This window comes from Ovis aries, chromosome 19 (assembly GCF_016772045.2).
Source record: "Ovis aries strain OAR_USU_Benz2616 breed Rambouillet chromosome 19, ARS-UI_Ramb_v3.0, whole genome shotgun sequence".
NCBI classification, from domain to species: domain Eukaryota; kingdom Metazoa; phylum Chordata; class Mammalia; order Artiodactyla; family Bovidae; genus Ovis; species Ovis aries.
In genome coordinates this window covers 49,080,800-49,099,250 of record NC_056072.1, presented here as the reverse complement: position 1 = coordinate 49,099,250, position 18,451 = coordinate 49,080,800, and the positions used below count along the sequence as shown (strand labels likewise).

The 18,451-nt window shown below is 45.5% G+C and overlaps 2 protein-coding genes across 2 annotated transcripts; one reads left to right on the top strand and one right to left on the bottom strand.

Moving 5' to 3' along the window:
* Nucleotides 1–2,568: 2,568 nt before the first annotated feature.
* IQCF2 (IQ motif containing F2) lies at nt 2,569–3,991 on the top strand. The gene is made up of 3 exons (XM_004018421.4): nt 2,569–2,586; nt 2,764–2,850; nt 3,605–3,991. Exons 1-3 carry the CDS (start codon nt 2,569–2,571, stop codon nt 3,989–3,991), a joined length of 492 nt encoding a protein of 163 aa, XP_004018470.1.
* Nucleotides 3,992–11,729: 7,738 nt separating this feature from the next.
* On the bottom strand, nt 11,730–13,575 carry LOC101115831 (IQ domain-containing protein F5). The gene is made up of 2 exons (XM_004018420.4): nt 13,572–13,575; nt 11,730–12,187 (listed from the first exon to the last, which is right to left on the bottom strand). The coding sequence occupies exons 1-2, from the start codon at nt 13,573–13,575 to the stop codon at nt 11,742–11,744; spliced, it is 450 nt and encodes a 149-aa protein (XP_004018469.1). The 3' UTR covers nt 11,730–11,741.
* Nucleotides 13,576–18,451: the final 4,876 nt, after the last annotated feature.

Below are 18,451 nucleotides of genomic sequence, written 5' to 3'. Positions count from 1 at the left end.
GCCTGACTTCAGGCTCTACTACAAAGCCACAGTCAAGACAGTATGGTACTGGCACAAAGACAGAAATATAGATCAGTGGAACAAAATAGAAAGCCTAGAGATAAATCCACACACCTATGGGCACCTTATCTTTGACAAAGGAGGCAAGAATATACACTGGATTAAAAATCTCTTTAACAAGTGGTTCTGGGATAATTGGTCAACTACTTGTAAAAGAATGAAACTAGAACACTTTCTAACACCATACACAAAAATAAACTCAAAATGGATTAAAGATCTAAATGTAAGATCAGAAACTATAAAACTCCTAGAAGAGAACATAAGCAAAACACTCTCTGACATACATCACAGCAGGATCCTCTATGACCCACCTCCCAGAATATTGGAAATAGAAGCAAAAATAAACAAATAGGACCTAATTAAACAAATTAACTTTTTACAAAATAGACGTAGAGTCATGGATGTAGAAAACAAACTTATGGTTATGAGGCCATGAGGGGGAGGATAAAGTGAGAGTTTGGCACTGACATATATACTCTGTGTGTGTGTGCTCAGTCCCTTCAGTCGTGTCTGACTCTTTGTGACCCCGTGGACTGTAGCCCACCAGGCTCCTCTGTCCAGGGGATTTTGCAGGCAAGAAAACTAGAGTGGGTTGCTGTGCCCTCCTCCAGGGGATCTTCCCAACCCAGGGGTTGAACCCGCCTCTCTTAGGTCTCCTGCACTGGCAGGTCAGTTCTTTACCACTGAGTCACCAGGGAAGCTCCAATTTGAAAGATATCACCTTCAAAATCTACCTCGCACTACTCATTATTGTTTTCTATTTAATTAGTTTTATATTGTTGCTTTTATTCTACTGCTTTCTAGATCCAGCTGGTCTCTCTTTCTAGTTTCCTATGGTTCACATGCTAGTGAAGTAATGCTCAAAATTCTCCAAGCCAGGCTTCAGCAATACGTGAACCGTGAAATTCCTGATATTCAAGCTGGTTTTAGAAAAGGCAGAGGAACCAGAGATCAAATTGCCAACATCCGCTGGATCATCGAAAAAGCAAGAGAGTTCCAGAAAAACATCTATTTCTGCTTTCTTGACTATGCCAAAGCCTTTGACTGTGTGGATCACAATAAACTGTGGACAATTCTGACAGAGATGGGAATACCAGACCACCTGACCTGCCTCTTGAGAAATCTGTATGCAGGTCAGGAAGCAACAGTTAGAACTGGAATGGAACAACAGACTGGTTCCAAATAGGAAAAGGAGTACGTCGAGGCTGTATATTGTCACCCTACTTATTTAACTTCTATGCAGAGTACATCATGAGAAACGCTGGACTGGAAGAAGCACAAGCTGGAATCAAGATTGCCAGGAGAAATATCAATAACCTCAGATATGCAGATGACACCACCCTTATGGCAGAAAGTGAAGAGGAACTAAAAAGCCTCTTGATGAAAGTGAGAGGAGAGTGAAAAAGTTGGCTTAAAGCTCAACATTCAGAAAACGAAGATCATGGCATCCGGTCCCATCACTTCATGGGAAATAGATGGGGAAACAGTGGAAACAGTGGCTGACTTCATTTTGGGGGGCTCCAAAATCACTGCAGATTGTGATTGCAGCCATGAAATTAAAAGAGGCTTAGTCCTTGGAAGAAAAGTTATGACCAACCTAGATGGCATATTCAAAAGCAGAGACATTACTTTGCTGACTAAGGTCCGTCTAGTCAAGGCTATGGTTTTTCCTGTGGTCATGTATGGATGTGAGAGTTGGGCTGTGAAGAAAGCTGAGTGCCAAAGAATTGATGCTTTTGAACTGTGGTGTTGGAGAAGACTCTTGAGAGTCCCTTGGATTGCAAGGAGATCCAACCAGTCCATTCTGAAGGAGATCAACCCTGGGATTTCTTTGGAAGGAATGATGCTAAAGCTGAAACTCCAGTACTTTGGCCACCTCATGTGAAGAGTTGACTCATTGGAAAAGACTCTGATGCTGGGAGGGATTGGGGTCAGGAGGAGAAGAGGACGACAGAGGATGAGATGGCTGGATGTCATGACGGACTCGATGGACGTGAGTCTGAGTGAACTCGGAGTTGGTGATGGACAGGGAGGCCTGGCGTGCTGCGACTCATGGGGTTGCAAAGAGTTGGACACAACTGGGCGACTGAACTGAACTGAACTGAACTGACTGATGGTGCACTGAGTTACTAAAATCTGAATCCAGGGAAGACAAGAAGTGCTAAGTCTGAGGAGACACAAGAGTGCTGAATGGAGCTATACTGCCATGGTCCCTCTTGCCCTCCTGTGTGACTAGTTTTAAGAGAGGATGTGGACAGGCCTCACTGGAGGAGTGGTACACGAATGCCCTGTCTTTCTACTCTGAGCTCTGATACGTTTCTGACAGAAGGGAAGTGGACAGGTAATACAAGTTCCCATGGATCTTGCTTCTGAGGAAGACTCAGCCTATGTGCAGATATCCTAATCCTCATGTCATAAAGCCATTGTTAACTCAGGGCTTTCCCCCTCATATGACTTGTGCCAGACCTTGGGAAGTAGACGAATGAAGGAACCATCAAGAGAGAAGCCATGGGGGTTCGGTTTTGTGTAAGAGATGTGTTCAGATACTTCAAGCAGGCTTGAGGGTGGGTAGGACTCACCCAAGACTTTATGGGTTTGGGAAAAAGGGGGGATGTGAGGCAGTAGGTAGCTTTTGTGCAGAGCCATAGAGAGAAACAGTAGCTTTCACTCTTCCATTCATTTCCCATTTATTTCTGATAACAGAAAGAGGGCCATTTAATTCAAATTGTCATTGAGGACTATGAAGAAATAACTGTGATGAGGAAGAAAGAGCAGAAGAAGAAAAGAGAGGTAGGTAAAATCTCTGTATAATGTACAGATATCCAGGACATTTATGTCAGTATCACGAGGATGTGGAATTGTGCCTCTTAGGCCACAGTTATCTTTGAGTTTAAGATAGTCAGGAGTCAACTCAACATTGGCTCCTTTTCCCTCCACTCCATTCTCAGCAAGAACTCTGGGTCTGGGTTTGACTGTGACATGACGAGTGAATGGAGAAAAGCAAAGCTATCAAGAAACACACGAGCCGGGAGATGAGAATGTGAAGACCCTGAAATAGAAAGAATGTTCTCAACATGTAGAAGCTGGGAGTAGAATACATGATGAGGGTGTTAAAAGCCAACAACCATATTGAAATACACTGTTGTGGCAGAAAGCAATCAATCAGTAGGACTAGAATTAGCAGAGAATACCAGGCATAAGCACTATGAAGCCAAACCTCCAAAACCCAATAAGCACTGATAGGGTAGAATATGACTAACAAAGTCCCTCATACCCCTAATTCTTGCTTCTAGTTACTAATGGTTTTTGCCTTGATCCATGCACCTGAGAGGTAATCATGAGGAGGCTGCTGTGACTCTGAGGGCAAGGAGATGTGTCCTTATTGGCAGAGGAGAACTCAGCACCTAGGGCCTCTTGATCAGTGTCCTGCTACTGTCCTGAACTCTCCAAAGTAGGGAAATGAAGAGAACCAGGCACTTTCCAGAAATATCCTACAAGTTGGTGGCAGGCAGTTCTCTGAGTGGTCTCTCTTATCTCTGCCTAGAAAGCTAAAAATGGAAGAAGAGAAAGAGCAGCCAAGAAGATCCAGGCCTGGTGGCGTGGCACCCTGGTGCGCCGGACACTGTTGCATGCAGCCCTGAGCACTTGGATCATTCAGAGCTGGTGGAAACTGACGATGGACAGGCTGCTGCAGAAGAAGCGGAGGGCAGCCCTGATCGCCTATGCACACAGAGAGAGGGCGGTGGTCAAGCTCCAGTCTTTGGTTCGTATGTGGCGCATCCACTGGCGATACTGCCAAGTGCTCAATGCCATCTATGTCATCCAACACCACTGGCAGTACCACAACTGCCAGACCTGTGCTCTCCTCCGGGGCCACTGTGTAGTCACAGCCACTCACCTGCAGTTTCACATTGAGATCATTAACCCCTAAGGGATGGCAAGAGGGGGCACTGTGTCTCCCGTCCCAGAGTAAAGGTCTAACCAGACATAAAGTATGTCTCATGGTTTCCCCTCTGCTAATGGAAATTTTAGGACTTAAGCTATGCTGCCTCCTCTTCTCCCTGGGAAAGAACTTCAGGGAGGTTCTCCCTTTGTGCCCACAAACCCTGTTCTGGACTGACAGTTCCATATGCCACGTACTTAGTTGTCAAAACAGAAACTGAGGTCCTAGTCTACCTATATATATAACAGGGTCAGAAGTCCCAGCTCCCAATTCCCAACCCCATTCCTTTCTTCTCACTGGGAATCTGAGACTCAGGTAAGCTGCATCTTCCTGAAGACTCTGGGTACCTTTGCACGTGAGAATGGACACTGAGGCTTTTCTCTGTCCTCCTGAGGTTGGTGGGGGTGGCCTCAGATGCCTTAGACAAGGTGTCTTTGGCAATCACCTAGTGGAAAGGCCAACATGTGACTGACTGTGAAAGGCTGACTCTCCTGGGAGGAGTGTAGTGCAGCCCCCGGTGAAGGACAGGAGGCCAGCCTTAGTCTCGATGAGGCTGGGCATGCTGATGAGCCGGTGATGACCCTGGGGACTGGCAGAAAACAGGAGTTCATGACACTTCAACTCCGTCTTCACAATTCCCTTACCAGAACTCCTCTCCCTGAGGGCTGTACAACAAACAGGGTTCCCACTGATTTTACCCCCATCTCTACTCTTGTCTCCATTCTCACTCCTGTCCTACTAATCCAGTGCTACTCAATAGAAATTTCTGTGTTGATGGAAATGTTCTGTATCAGTACTGTTCAGTGTAGTAGCCACGAGCCACACATGGTTATGAAGGACTTCAAATGTGCCTGGTGCAATTAAAGAATTGAGTTTAAAATTTTATTGAAATTAATTTAAGCTTAAATAACCACACATGGCTAGTGGCTATTCCATTGAATAGTGTGGCTCTAGACCTTACCATTACCAATAATTGTACTGTTGTCCAAATTGCTTTTTCATTTCACTCTTTTTTTTTATTCTCTTCTTCACTTTTCAAATATCACTAATAGAATGTTTCTTCAGATGTGATAAGATCTTCCAATCCATTTACTCTACCATTTTTTTATAGCCATCATCCCTGACAAGCCCTTGTATCTACTTTATCCAGTTCAGATTCTGTATTTAATTATTGTAATCTCTGCAAAGGTGTGTGGAATGAACTTAATCATCTACCTGCTTTGTGCTTGCAGAAGAGTAGAATGACACGCAGCTCGCACTCAACCATGACGCGTGGTCCCAGTTCATACTCATGACTGCAGGCCTCCACTGGACAGATTTCCCAATAAATTTCTCTGGTGTGTTTGCATTTCATTTTTTCTGAATTGAATAATTCATAGTACCTCCTCTCTGAATGCCCGATTCTACTTCTCCCCTTGAACTCCAAAATGATGATATATGTTACCACATACTTAACTGACATAGAAGGCAATGGCACCCCACTCCAGTACTCTTGCCTGGAAAATCCCATGGACAGAGGAGCCTGGTAGGCTGCAGTCCATGGGGTCTCTAAGAGTCGGACACGACTGAGCGACTTCACTTTCACTTTTCACTTTCATGCATTGGAGAAGGAAATGGCAACCCACCCCAGTGTTCTTGCCTGGAGAATCCCAGGGACGGGGGAGCCTGGTGGGCTGCCATCTATGGGACTGCACAGAGTCAGACACGACTGAAGCAACTTAGCATCAGGAGCAGCATACTTAACTGATGAAATGGGAACAGACTGGACCCCCATCTTCTTACCACCTTATTCTCCAGCCCAGCTCCATATGGGCCACACATGCTGCCTTCCCTCCAGTTGAAATAAATGAAGAGTCTTTGATCCCATCAAAGGCTAACCCCTCCACTATCCTGCTGCCGTCTTGAGGTGTTTGATCCTACATTCATAACCCTATTGTCCAAAGTATCAATGTCTACCTCTTCCATCTTTTAAAAATGCCATCTTAATTTCTTTCCAGTTCTCTGTTTCTCCTAACAGCAAAACATGCCATCACTGTTTCCATTTCAGTTCCCACTATTTTCTCTTCAACCCATTCCAGTCAGGCTTGTGCTCAGCTCACTTCACTGAGACTGCACTGATGGACATCACCAGCATTCGAGCTGACCAAATCCAGTGGTCATTTCTCTGCCCTTATGCATTCTCTCTACATCAGGCTACAGAGTTAGCTACTCCATTCTTGTTAAAATAATTTTTAAAGGCAAACAATAAAAATCATACCACTCAATCCATAAGTGCTTTAATATATGTCCTTAATAGGAGAACTTTGTAAAAAAATATAACATCAGTATTATATCTTTCAACAGTCACAACGATTCCTTGATAGAATATATATGTACCCAATAACTGAGCTTCTAGATACATAAAGTAAGATTCTTCTGTACCCCTTTGTACTCGCCCACTACTCTCTACCAGACTCTAGTAACCACTCATCTGTACCTATTGTTTTCCCTTTTCCAGGACATCATAAAAGGAATATTTTGTAGCCTTTTGAGTCTGGCTTCCTTTCATTTAGCAGAGTGTGTCTGAGACTTCACTCTCCTATTGTGCGTACTCATTTGTTTTAATTGCTGAGTGGTATTCCATGTTAAGAATGTTATGAGAAGTTTTTACCAGTTGAAAGATTTGGAGTTTCTTCCAGTTTGAGTGGTTACAAATTAATCTGCTATACATATTTGGCTTTGTGTGTGTGTGTAAACAAGTTCTGCACTCTATTTGGCTAAAAACCTAGGAATGAGAGCTTCCATTTCTACAAGATGGTGTAACTCATTTTTCCCCCTTTCCTCTTCTCTGAATACAAACTAAATACTCTAGAAATAATTCAACAGACAATCATAAAAGGACTCTGAAATGTGGAAAGATGGCAGATTATCTAGGAATCTCAAGATTTTTAAAGGTGCACCTCGATGAATTCCCTGGGTTTTGTTTTCTCTGCCATACACCTCAGACTGGACGTCAGATATGTCTGCAACCTAGTACCAACAACAGGCATAGGGAAAGCAAAACAAAACAAAGTGAGAAACATGCTCCCTCTGGTCAAAATAAGAGAAGCCCAGCAGAGACTCAGCAGGGAGATCTATGTCCAGTGGCAGCAGCAGACTGAATTGCCTACAGAAGTGAGTCCAGTACCCATATAAGCCAACCCATCCCATGCCCCACACTCACTGGTAGCAGTAGGCATAATCTGCTCACAGCAACAGTGGAACCCAGGCTTATCCACCCCCACCACACCCCGTATCTGCTAGCAGTGATGACGTAGTCTGTCCTCAGCAGCAGTAACAGCACAACCTACGTGGGCTAACCCACTGCATTTCTCATCTGCTAACAGAAGCAGGCTTGATCTGCCCACAACAGTAACAGCAGAACCTGAGTAGGCCAATGCATCTCCCACCACAAACTAGATGGGAAGAGGGAGTGGGGTCCTCCTGTACCCCAGCTCCGAAAGGCCTAGAATCTCCTCGCTTTCCACTAAGTGGCAGAAGGCAATCCAGAGCCAGCAGCCCCTGGCTGTCTGTCCAGCCACAGAAGATCCAGAACAGGAGCCTCCTGGCCCTCTACCCAACAGCAAAGTGCAGTCCAAGTAGGCCCTTCTTTCATCCAGCAGCACCAACAGAGACAGGGTAGGAAACCCGTTTGGCATCAGCTGGTCAGAGAACAGGCCAGAGTATTGCTCTCTACTTCAGAAGTCCAACATCCTAAACCCTCCATCTAATGACAAGAAGGAGCCTAGAAAAATGCCTTCAACCTTGCAGGGGGCACCAGAAGGGATCCAGTGGAACCAAAAGAATAAAGCAGACCAGAACTGCATTGAAGGAACCCAGAAAAGAATGTTCTCATTGGAAATAGGGCCCACAAAAGTAGGCCAGCATCTACATGCTAAACCTAAACAGGATGCTGCCTTCTAGAACAGAAGATTTAAATAGCATCAAGAGCCTCCTAATATCCAAAATGTCCATCATACAATAGAAAATCACTCACCATGCCAAGAAACAGTAAAAGTATAATGTTAGATATAGATTTCTTTTTATTAAGTTAAGGTAGTTCCCTGTATTCCTAACTCACTAAGAATTTCCTTTTTATCATGACTAGGCATTGGATTTTGTCAAATGGTTTTTTTGTCTATATTAAATAGTCATATGATTTCTCTGGCCCGTTGATATGGTGGATCAATTAATTTTTGAATGTTTAAAGTAGCCTTGGGACTTCCCTGGCGATCCAATGGTTAATAATCTGCCTTCCAGTTCGGGGGACACAGATTCGATCCCTGGTCAGGGAATCAAGATCCTACATGCTAGGGAACATCTAAGCCTGCCACACCGCAGCCACTAAGCCTGAACCACAACTACTGAGCCCGTGCACTCTGGAGCCCACATCATAACTACAGAGAAAAGCCAACAGGCCACAACTGGAGAGACGCCCTTGCGCCACAATAAAGAACACAACGTGCTGCACTGAAAGATCCCACGTGCCACAGCTGAGACCTAATGCAGCCTGATTAATTAATTGTTTAAAAAGCCTCCTTCACTCTCCAAAAATAATAAATAAAAGTGAAGAAGCTTTGCTCACCTGATATAAATTTCCACTTGGTCCTGGTGCATAATTTCTTTTGTACATTTTTGGGTTTGATCCACTAACGTTTTGTTGTGGATTTTTACTTCTAAGTCCCACTAGCAATGTACAAGGATTTCCCCATCTCCACACCTTCGTCAACACGTACCATTTATGTTTTTGATAATAGCCATTCTAACAAGTATGAGGTTATGTTTCGCATGGCTTTGATTTGCATGTCCATTATTAGTGGTGTTGAGTATTTTTTCATCTGTTAGCCATTTGTATGTCTTCTTTGGAAAACGTCTAATCAGGTCACTGGCCGTTTTTAAATCAGGTTTACTTTTGTTGTTGTTTGTTTTTTGCTTTTCTTCACTATCGGGTTATTTGAGTTCCTTGTATATATTAGCGATTAGCCCCTTATCAGACACATGTTTTACAAATATTTTCTCTTGTTCCGTAAGGTGCTTTTTCATATTGCTGGTTGTTTCCTTTGCTGTGCAGAAGCTTTTTAATTTGCTGTGTCTCACTTGGGTTTATTTTTGCTTTTATTGCCTGTGCTTTTGATGTCACATATAAAAAAAAATATTGCCAAGACCAACGTCAAGCAGTTTTTCCCCTCTTTTCTTCTAGAGGTTTTGTGGTTTTAGGTCTTACGCTTAAGTCTTTGATCCACTTTGAGTTGGTTGCACGTGATGTAAAAGCGTGGCTCTATTTCATTCTTTTGCATGTGGATATCCAGTTTTCCCACCATTTACTGAAAAAGACAGTTCTTTATCAATAGTATTTTCTTGGCACCCTTGTCAAATATTACTTTACCGTACATATATGTATGTGTTCATTATTGGACTCTCAATCCTGTCCCATTGGTCTATGTATCTGGGTTTTTTTCCTCCAATACCGTTCTGCTCTGATTATTATGGTTTTATAATATAATTTGTAATCAGGAAATGTGATACCTCCAGATTTGTTCCCTTTTCTCAACAATACTTTGACTGGCTCAAGATCTTTTATGGTTATATGCAAATTGTAGGACCTTTTTTCTATTTATGTGAAAAATGCAGTTGTAATTATGATGGGGACTGCTCTGAGTCTGTGGATCGCTTTGTGTGGTAAGGATATTTTAACAATATCAACTCTTCTGAGCCCTGAACATGGGATATCTTTCCATTTATTTATATCTTCTTCCATTCTGTTAGTTTTCAATATATAGATCTTTTACCTCCTTGGTTAAATGTATTCCTAGGTATTTTATTGTCTTTGATACAGTTGTAAATGAGACTTAATTTCTTTTTCAGATAGGTTGTTTTTAGTATATAGAAATGCAACCGACTTTTGTACATTGATTTTTGTATCCTGCAACTTTACTGAATGTATTAGTTCAGTTTACTAGTAGAGTCTTTAGGGTCTAGTTGAAGGCATAATTCCAGAAACTTAGACAGTAAATTGTGGCTAATTTTGGTTAATTTCAGCTCTTATCATGGTACAGGCCATCCATCCCGGACCCCCTGACCTGCAAGACTATGGCAGGCAGCCGTAAATGAGTTCTAGAGAAATGTGTACGACGCTTGCAGAATCCAAGGTGAGCAATAAAGAGTCTGTGCTTCAATATTGGGGATCTGTGCTCAGATTGCTGATGGCTGCTTGTTATCACAGAGGTACAGAAACAGAGGCAGGGGCCACGGTTTCAAGTCCCACAGACAATTGTTGCAACGCCGTAACCCTCCACCTGAAGTGACTTCCAGGGGATTTAAAGAGAACCTTTTTTTCCTCCTCCTCCTCCTTTCTTTTTTTCCCTTTTTGGAATCAAGGACTAGGACACTTAAAAGCAACCACATATAAAGGAGAATTTTAAAAGTTGCCATGTATGCCCAGGGAAATGTGCAGGCCCAGAAAAACCCAAAGATGACCTTAAGTTTACACAGAAATGGCAACCCACTCCAGTACTCTTGCCTGGAGAATCCCATGGACGGGGGAGCCTGGTGGGCTACAGTCCACGGGGTCGCAAAGAGTCGGACACGACTGAGCGACTTCACTTTCACTTTGATCCTCATCACAGAGACTCCCTACAACAAACCAACAAAAACAGCAAAATCAGGGGAAGAGTGAAAATCTGACCTCTAGAAGAACCACATTGTGAGATTAAATGTCCACCCTTTTTTTTAACATTCATTTCATGTATTTATTGGCTGCACTGGGGCTTAACTGTGTCATGCAAACTCTTAGCTGTGGCCATGTGGGATCTAGTTTCCTAGCCAGGGACTGAGCCCAGGCTCCCTGCTTTGGGAGCATGGAGTCGTAGCCACAAGGCCATCAGGGAAGCTCCCTCAATTGTCCAATCTTCAACAAGAACAACAACAGCAAAAAAAAAAAAAAAACAAACAAACTACAAGGCATACAGAGAAAGGGAAAATTATGGCCTATTCAAAGGAAAAAAGTAAATCAACAGAAACAGTCCCTGAGAAAGGCAAGAGGGTAGCATTAATATAAAAATACTCTAAACAACTGAGCTTTTAAGACCTTATGCTAAGTGAAATAATCACAAAAGGACAAATATTGTATGATTCCACTCATACAAGGCATTTAGAGTAATCTAATTCATAGAGACAAAAAAGTATAATAGTGGTTGCCAGAGGTTGTGGTTACAGAGTTTCAATTTTGCAGATAAAGTTCTAGAGACAGTTGTGATAGCTGTACAACAATGTGAATATGCTTAACGTTACTGAGCTCTTTACTCAAAAATGGTTAAAATGGGAAACTTTATGATGTATGTATTTACCACCATTTTTAAATAGTAGTTTTTAAAGACTTTGGGGAAAAGAGCAAAAGATGACACAGGCCTCCATGTTGCACGATTACATTGACGCACCATTTACACAGACCACACACTGAAGGAGCCTCCCTGGAATTGGCTGACTTGGCAGCCCTGCGACCTCAACTGTCCTAGCCATGGCAGCAGACATTGCTAATCAACCACAGACCCCACTCATCCAGCACCAGACTCTCAATATCCTCCACACAGAACCCCAGGCAACCACTGTCACTTCCTCAGAGCTGATTTATGAGATGCCAAGTATTTGCCATCCTTACCCTAATGACCTTCTTGAGGTATGTCTGACAAAAGAGCTGGGGACACAGATATAGCAGACCTGGTCATTCCTTTATTGGAAGTGGTATGCATTGTTGTACTCTACAAGCTTGTGAACCCAAAGAGATTTCAAGTTGAAGATTCAGTTGGTTTTCTTTGAGGTTGTAATGGCCCTGAATAAAACCACGGGTGTGACAACTATGCCATCGCCAATAGACCTGGATGATGCGGACGGCATGGAGCAAACGTAAATAACGGAGGCGGATGCACCACATGCGGACCCAGGATTGTAGCTTGACCACTGCCCATTCTTGCCTTGCGAAGGCATCTAGGGCCACCCGTCGCCTGCTCTCCATCAGCTGCACCAGCTTCTGTTTCCACCAGCATTGAATGATCCACGCTTTGAGAGCCGCATGCAGCAGCGTCCTGCGCACCAGAGTGCCCCGCCACCAGGCCTGAATGGCAACAGCTGCCTTGTGTTCTTCATTTATCACGATTCTTACTTTGGGGCCTTAAAAGAGAAAACAGGGGACACTTAAGAAACGCATAGATTTTGGCCCTAAGTTGTGGCAGAAAGGGGCCTGTTTCCCCGACGTTCGGGAGCTCTGTTGTGAGCAGCAGCTGCACCTCGATATCGACTAAGTGTCCTGCTTCTGCCACTTCCGGTTAATGGACATGGGAACCTCATCTTGTCCGCGGGGTCTCGGGGTCCCCATCTGTAAAATGGAGGTGCACCCACACTTGCAACCTTGCCCAGTTTTGCACGGACCTGGTTGACCGTCTACAGCAGGAACACCCTGATCGAGAAGTGAAAGAGACAGACATCTCGCCTGGACCTGACCACCTACCTGAGAACCAGGACTCTTGCCTTCAGCCACCTCTCGTCTGCGGGAAGAGTGGCATTTTGGCTCTCCCTGCCGTCTCACCTCGGACTTCAGGTTAAACCTGCCTGCTGCCTCCCTCTGCCTCACCAAAACGTTAAAAGATTCCTGCGCCTCACACACTTTAGGCCCTTAACACCAGTCAACACATACCTCACTACAAAGATGCATGCGCATATGTGCACGCGCACACCCCCCCCCCAATCTTCCTGTACTTTGCCCTTTGCATTGCCCAAACACAATCCCCACTCTGAGACTCTCAACCCTGTGAGGCCTGGATTCACACTCTCTGCCCTCCTCCTCAGTGCACACCTTGGCTAGACTCTCAACCTAAGGAAGAAATAGAGGGAAAAGACAGCCAAGGAGGAGTCAATCCCTCTCCATTTCCTACTCTGTGTGTGGTGGACATTCGTCCCAGTTTGCCTAGCATATTCTGGGTCTATGCCTGTCGTCCTGGTGTGATGTTGATAAGGGGCCCTTTCACTCCCTGAAGCATCTGTCTTTGGAAAATAAATTACATGGTCACAGACCTTTGAGTCACTCCACTGGGCCACAAGGGCCAGAGATACAACAAGTCAAGGCTGTCCCCAACACAATATCCCAGATCCCTCTACCCAGGGAGGGGTGGGAGGGCAGTGGCACTGGGGTGCAGGGTGTTGGAAGTGGAATCCCTTGCTCTCCTCTCCTTTGCTCCTTCAAGCTCTGTTCTATCAATGAGACTTCATCATAACCTGTGGTTATAATTTGGAAGGTTTGCTGTCCTTATCAGAGGTTAGAGAGAAAAACATGAAGGTAAGGATGCTCTCCCCACCACTAGGGGCCAAGTCAGCCACACATGAGGCTTCCTGGACTTTCCTAGGATCTCAGACATGAGAAGGGGTCCCACCCTGAGGTAGCTATGGGAGATGTACCCAGCTCCAGGAAGCCTGGGTAGATCTACCTCATAAGACATTAAATGCCCATTGTTTGGGTTGGATAGTCAAACCGCCTTAGGTCTTAACTCTACGAAATTACCCATGGTTAGGGGCTAGATGTTCCCATCGCTTTCAGGTCTGCTGTCCAGCCAGTGCTCTGGCCGGAAGAGATGGAGGGGAGGAAGGAGAGAGCGTGATGTCATAAGGGCACCTATGACTCAGGCACCAGAATGACTCCCAACAGCTGAGCCTCTTCTAAGGAAAACTTAAGAACCTGCCCTTTCTTTCCTACCTAAACGAACACAGTTCTGGTTACAAAGAAGAACACCTCAAATACTGACCCACTGATGCAAAGGTATATAACGCTGCTCATTAAAGCCTGCCTGGTATTCGTTAAGAGGGTTTCGGTTCATTTATTTTTTAAATTTATTTTATTGAAGTAATTGATTTATAACGCTGTGTTAATGTCTGCTATACAGCAAAGCGGTTCAGTTATATATAATATACATTCTTTTTCATATTCTTTTCCATTATGGATTATCATAGCATATATGATATAGCTCCCTGCACTACACAGTAGGACCTTGTTTATCCATGTTATACATAATAGTTTGTGTCTGCTAATCCCAAACTCCCAGTCCGTCTCTCCCCCACTCTTCCTCCTCTTTGGCAACCACAAGTTTGTTATCTATGTGAGTCTGTTTCTGTTCCATAGATAAGTTCATCTGTGTCATATTTTAGATCCTACGTATGAGTATCATATGGCATTTGTCTTTCTCTTTGTGGCTTACTTCACTGAGTATGATAAAATTCAATTCATTTAATTTCATGGTTATATTTGTTTGTTCGTTTGGCTGTGCCGGGTGGTAGCTGTCGCCCTTAGGATCTTTGATCTTCATTGCAGCATTTGGGATCTTCTAATTGTGGCATGTAGGCTCTGGGTCTCCGACCAGGGGTGGAACTGGGCCCCTTGCGTTGGGAGTGCAGAGTCTTAGCTAGTGGACCACCAGGGCAGTCCTGATTTCAATTCGTTTAAACAATGGTATACCAAATAACAGTTAGAAGCAATGAGTGTGCCCTCTATGTACTGATATAGAAGCGTGTACAAGATTTAGCAGGATTAAGCAAGTTCATCAAATCAAAATGAACTAAATAAAAGCATAGATTTATATACATATCTTGTAAAGGTATTATTTTAAAAGGTGGTAGAAATTAGGAAGATATCTACAAAAATTAACAATGATCATCTCTGATGAGGATATCAGAGTTAGGGGAACAAAGTAAACTCCCTTCCTGTGGCTAAACTTACCTATCTGTAAGTCTCCTGGTTATTAGGTCCCTGGGAAAGCAAGAACCACACAGGCCAGAAAACCCCTAAGACCTCGGGACCAGCCAGGACCCACATCTCAGGCTCAAGTGGCCTCAAACAGTTTTCTATCTTCTTCTCCTTTCCCTGAGGACCTCGAGGTCGCAGTGAGGAGACGAGGGTGTCAGTCAAACACCGCACAAGCAGGGCCCCACCTCTGTCTGTTCTTGGCCTCTGAAGACCCACTTGGCTACAGTGAGGCCCTGGTCCGCTCAGGGTCACAGCCCCGGGGGTCACTGAGAACTGCACTGTGGTGTGAAGAGGGGGTGTGGAGAAAGCCAGTGCGGGGCTCGGGGGAGAGCAGTTGAAGAGAAGAGGAGGATGAAGGCTGAAAGGGAGTGTCAGTGTGAAGTTAATGAGTGGGCGAGTGGAAAGAACAAGATTACTGGAGAATGGGGAAATAGTGGAGTACAATGCACGGGACAGAGAAGGCACAGGAAGCATCCGTCTGAAGATGGAGGTGTTGGCCAGACCCCTGGGAGACCCACATCAGTGTAACGCCCCCATTAACCTGCCGCCATAGCCTAGCCCCTAGTCGCTGCTGACGCTGATGACGTTCACCCCACTTCACAGATGAGGAAACTGAAGTCAGAGACCTTACCACTGATTAGGGAGGAGGCCAGGGACTGGGGTGTTGGTGGATGTGGTGAGCCTAGAAGCAAGGAGGGTGTTGGGGTTTTGAATGCCACCAGGACCTGCTCAGACTCAAGCCAGTGGGCAGGGAGGAGCCTCCTCAGGGGCGGAGGAGCATAGGGCTAACATCATCCAAGGGGAGCTTTTGCAGGTGTGCTGGCTTGAACATGATGAGGGTACATCTCCTGGGGCCGGGGTAAGGGACACAGCACAGGAAACCAAACACAGGCAGCCCTCAGGACCACTGCGGGCGACCCACAGAAGGGCCAGCATTCTGGGGTCTCTCCCCATTCTCCTATCCTATCCCCACCATTCTCTGCCACCTCTACCAGAGTTTCCTCCTAGAGGTTCTCAGTAGATCCCTTCCGGGAGGGGCAGAAAGAAATAAGGAGGAGTCAATGAGTGTCAATGGGATCAGCCCCTTGAATATACTCCCAGCCCCGAGCCTGAAGGGGAAGGAAAGCAGGTTTGCTGGTCCTAGGGTCCTCACAGAGGTCCCCGGTATTATATAAGTGGATCAGCAATTCAACTCTTGTCACAGAAGACATAAGAGATGTGGGTTTGATCCCTGGGTCAGGAGGGTCCCCTGGAGGAGGGCATGGCAACCCACCCCAGTATTCTTGCCTCCAGAATCCCATGAACAGGGGAGCCTGGAGGGCTACAGTCCATAGGGCTGCAAAGAGCCAGACATGACTGAAGTGACTCAGCACGCACCCTCGCACTCCTAATGTAATTATTGGTAGTAGTTTCATGTATATAACCTTTTATCCTTCTTTTTAAAAGACGTTGTAATGTCATGTATTTATTTACAGCTGCGCTGGGTCTTCGTTGCTGCGTGGGTTTCTCTTTAGTTGCGGCGGCTTCTCTCGTTGCAGAGCACGGGCTCCAGGGCACTCGGGATTCAGTAGCTGTGACGTCAGGGCTCTGTAGTTGCAGCTCCTGGGCTCTAGGGCACCGTCACAGTAGGTGTGGCGCACGGGCCTAGTTGCTCCCTGGCGTGTGGGATCTTCCCAGACCACAGATGGAACCCATGTCTTCTGCACTGGCAAGCGGCTTCTTTACCACTGAGCTACTAGGGAAGCCCCAAGCATTTGCAGTTGATTTTGATGGTAGGGAGCCTTTGGTGTTCTTAATTGGACTAAACATGAGTCCCCTCCCACTCTGACTGCTGGTTTTTAAGGTGTGTAAATGTAACCTTCTTTCCTCGTTCTTTTGCTAAGGCTGAATTTTTATGCTGCTTGACAGTCACACTGAACGATGAGGATTATTAGCCCCACTTCACAGCTCAGGGAACTGGGGCTCAGATAGGAAAAATGACATATCCATGGCCACGCAGCAGTGAGTGGGGAAGCCACGTTGGTGTGACTTAGCTCAGTTTGGTTCCAAAGTCCTTGCTCTTAACTCTGAGTCACTGAACACAAGAGAGGGAAATGAGGGGAGAGGGGACAGAAATCCTTCAGAGCAAGAGAGAAAGACCAGAACCTGAGCGAGACACAGGGCCAGGACACAGAGGGACAAAAAATAGGAGAGACACAGCTCAAGCCCCAGTGCAAGACAGAGAGCTGGAGCAGGAGGCCTCTGGGAAATGTGAGCGGAGGGACCCACTTGCCAGGGCAGAGGAGATGGAGCCGGGTCAGGTAGGGCTTCTGGGCTTGCAGCTTGGATGGGGAATAATGCAAGACCTCAGACCACCTCTCTCTGCAGAGAACCGTGAAACAGCAGTGCCTGGATGGGCAGAAGGACAGCCTAGGCTTGACCTCTTAATCGGCCTTTTATCATCACTTAGGCCCCAGTCTAACCCCAGGTGGCACCTTGTCACAAGAAGGGACTGTCAGAGGACCAGTTCTTGCAGAAACTGGGGAGAGGGTGAGGAAGACCCAGCTTCTGCCTTCTCAGCTCTGGGTCTGTGATCACCTAGAGGCTGACACTCACCAGAAGGTTCAGCTAGAAGTGGAATGCCTTCTTTCCCCACCCCCAACCCCAAGCCTATGGAACCTCCCACATCAGTAAGGTCTGGAAGAGAATGAGTCTAGGCCTCCATTCAGGGTCAATGAGTGAGGGACAGAGTTTGAGGTAGGAATGAGGACAGGGGCCATGCACTCTAACCATTTTCACTTTGGGGTTCAGATTCTAACTCGGAGGCCAAGTGTGAAGTTACAGCCCCTAAAGTGAGCAGCAAGTTATTGGAAGTGGTCGTTGAAAAGACATGCTGCCGCTGACACATGAGAGAGACTTGGGCAATTGGATGCCTGTCACCCCCTCCCTCTCCTTGGAAGAAAAGCTGTGACCAACCCAGACAGCACAGTAAAAAGCAGAGACGTTACTTTGCCAACAAAGGTCCGTCTAGTCAAAGCTATGGTTTTTCCAGTGGTCATGTATGGATGTGAGAGTTGGACTATAAAGAAAGCTGAGTGCTGAAGAATTGATGCTTTTGAACTGTGGTGTTGGAGAAGACTCTTGAGAGTCCCTTGGACTGCAAGGAGATTAAACCAGTCAATAATCCTCCAGGAAATCAGTCCTGAATATTCATTGGAGGGACTGATACTGAAGCTGAAATTCCAGTACTTTGGCCACCTGGTACAAAAAACTGACTCATTGGAAAAGACCCTAATGCTGGGAAAGATTAAAGGCAGGAGGAGAAGGGGACGACAGAGGATGAGATGGTTGGATGGCATCACTGACTCAATGGACATGCGTTTGAGCAAGCTCCGGGAGTTGGTGATGGACAGGGAACCCTGACATACGTCCATGGGGTCGCCAAGAGTCAGACACAACTGAGTGACTGAACTGAACTGAACACTGCCTCTCTTGTCCTTGAAATGTATGATCTACCCACCATTCCCACAGTGAGAGGCATTTTCAAGGATGCAGCCTTGAGAGTCATGTGTTGTTGAGAATATCTGGATAGTATATGTGGCTGAACCCCATTAAGGCCTCTATATAAACTTTCAAAATGCTGGCACGCAAGTGCAGAACAGAGA

Excerpts from the sequence above, each read along its gene's own strand:
- IQCF2 (XM_004018421.4), top strand. Across the intron at positions 2,851-3,604 it reads AGCAGAAGAAGAAAAGAGAG|AAAGCTAAAAATGGAAGAAG; the intron begins GTAGGTAAAATC and ends ATCTCTGCCTAG.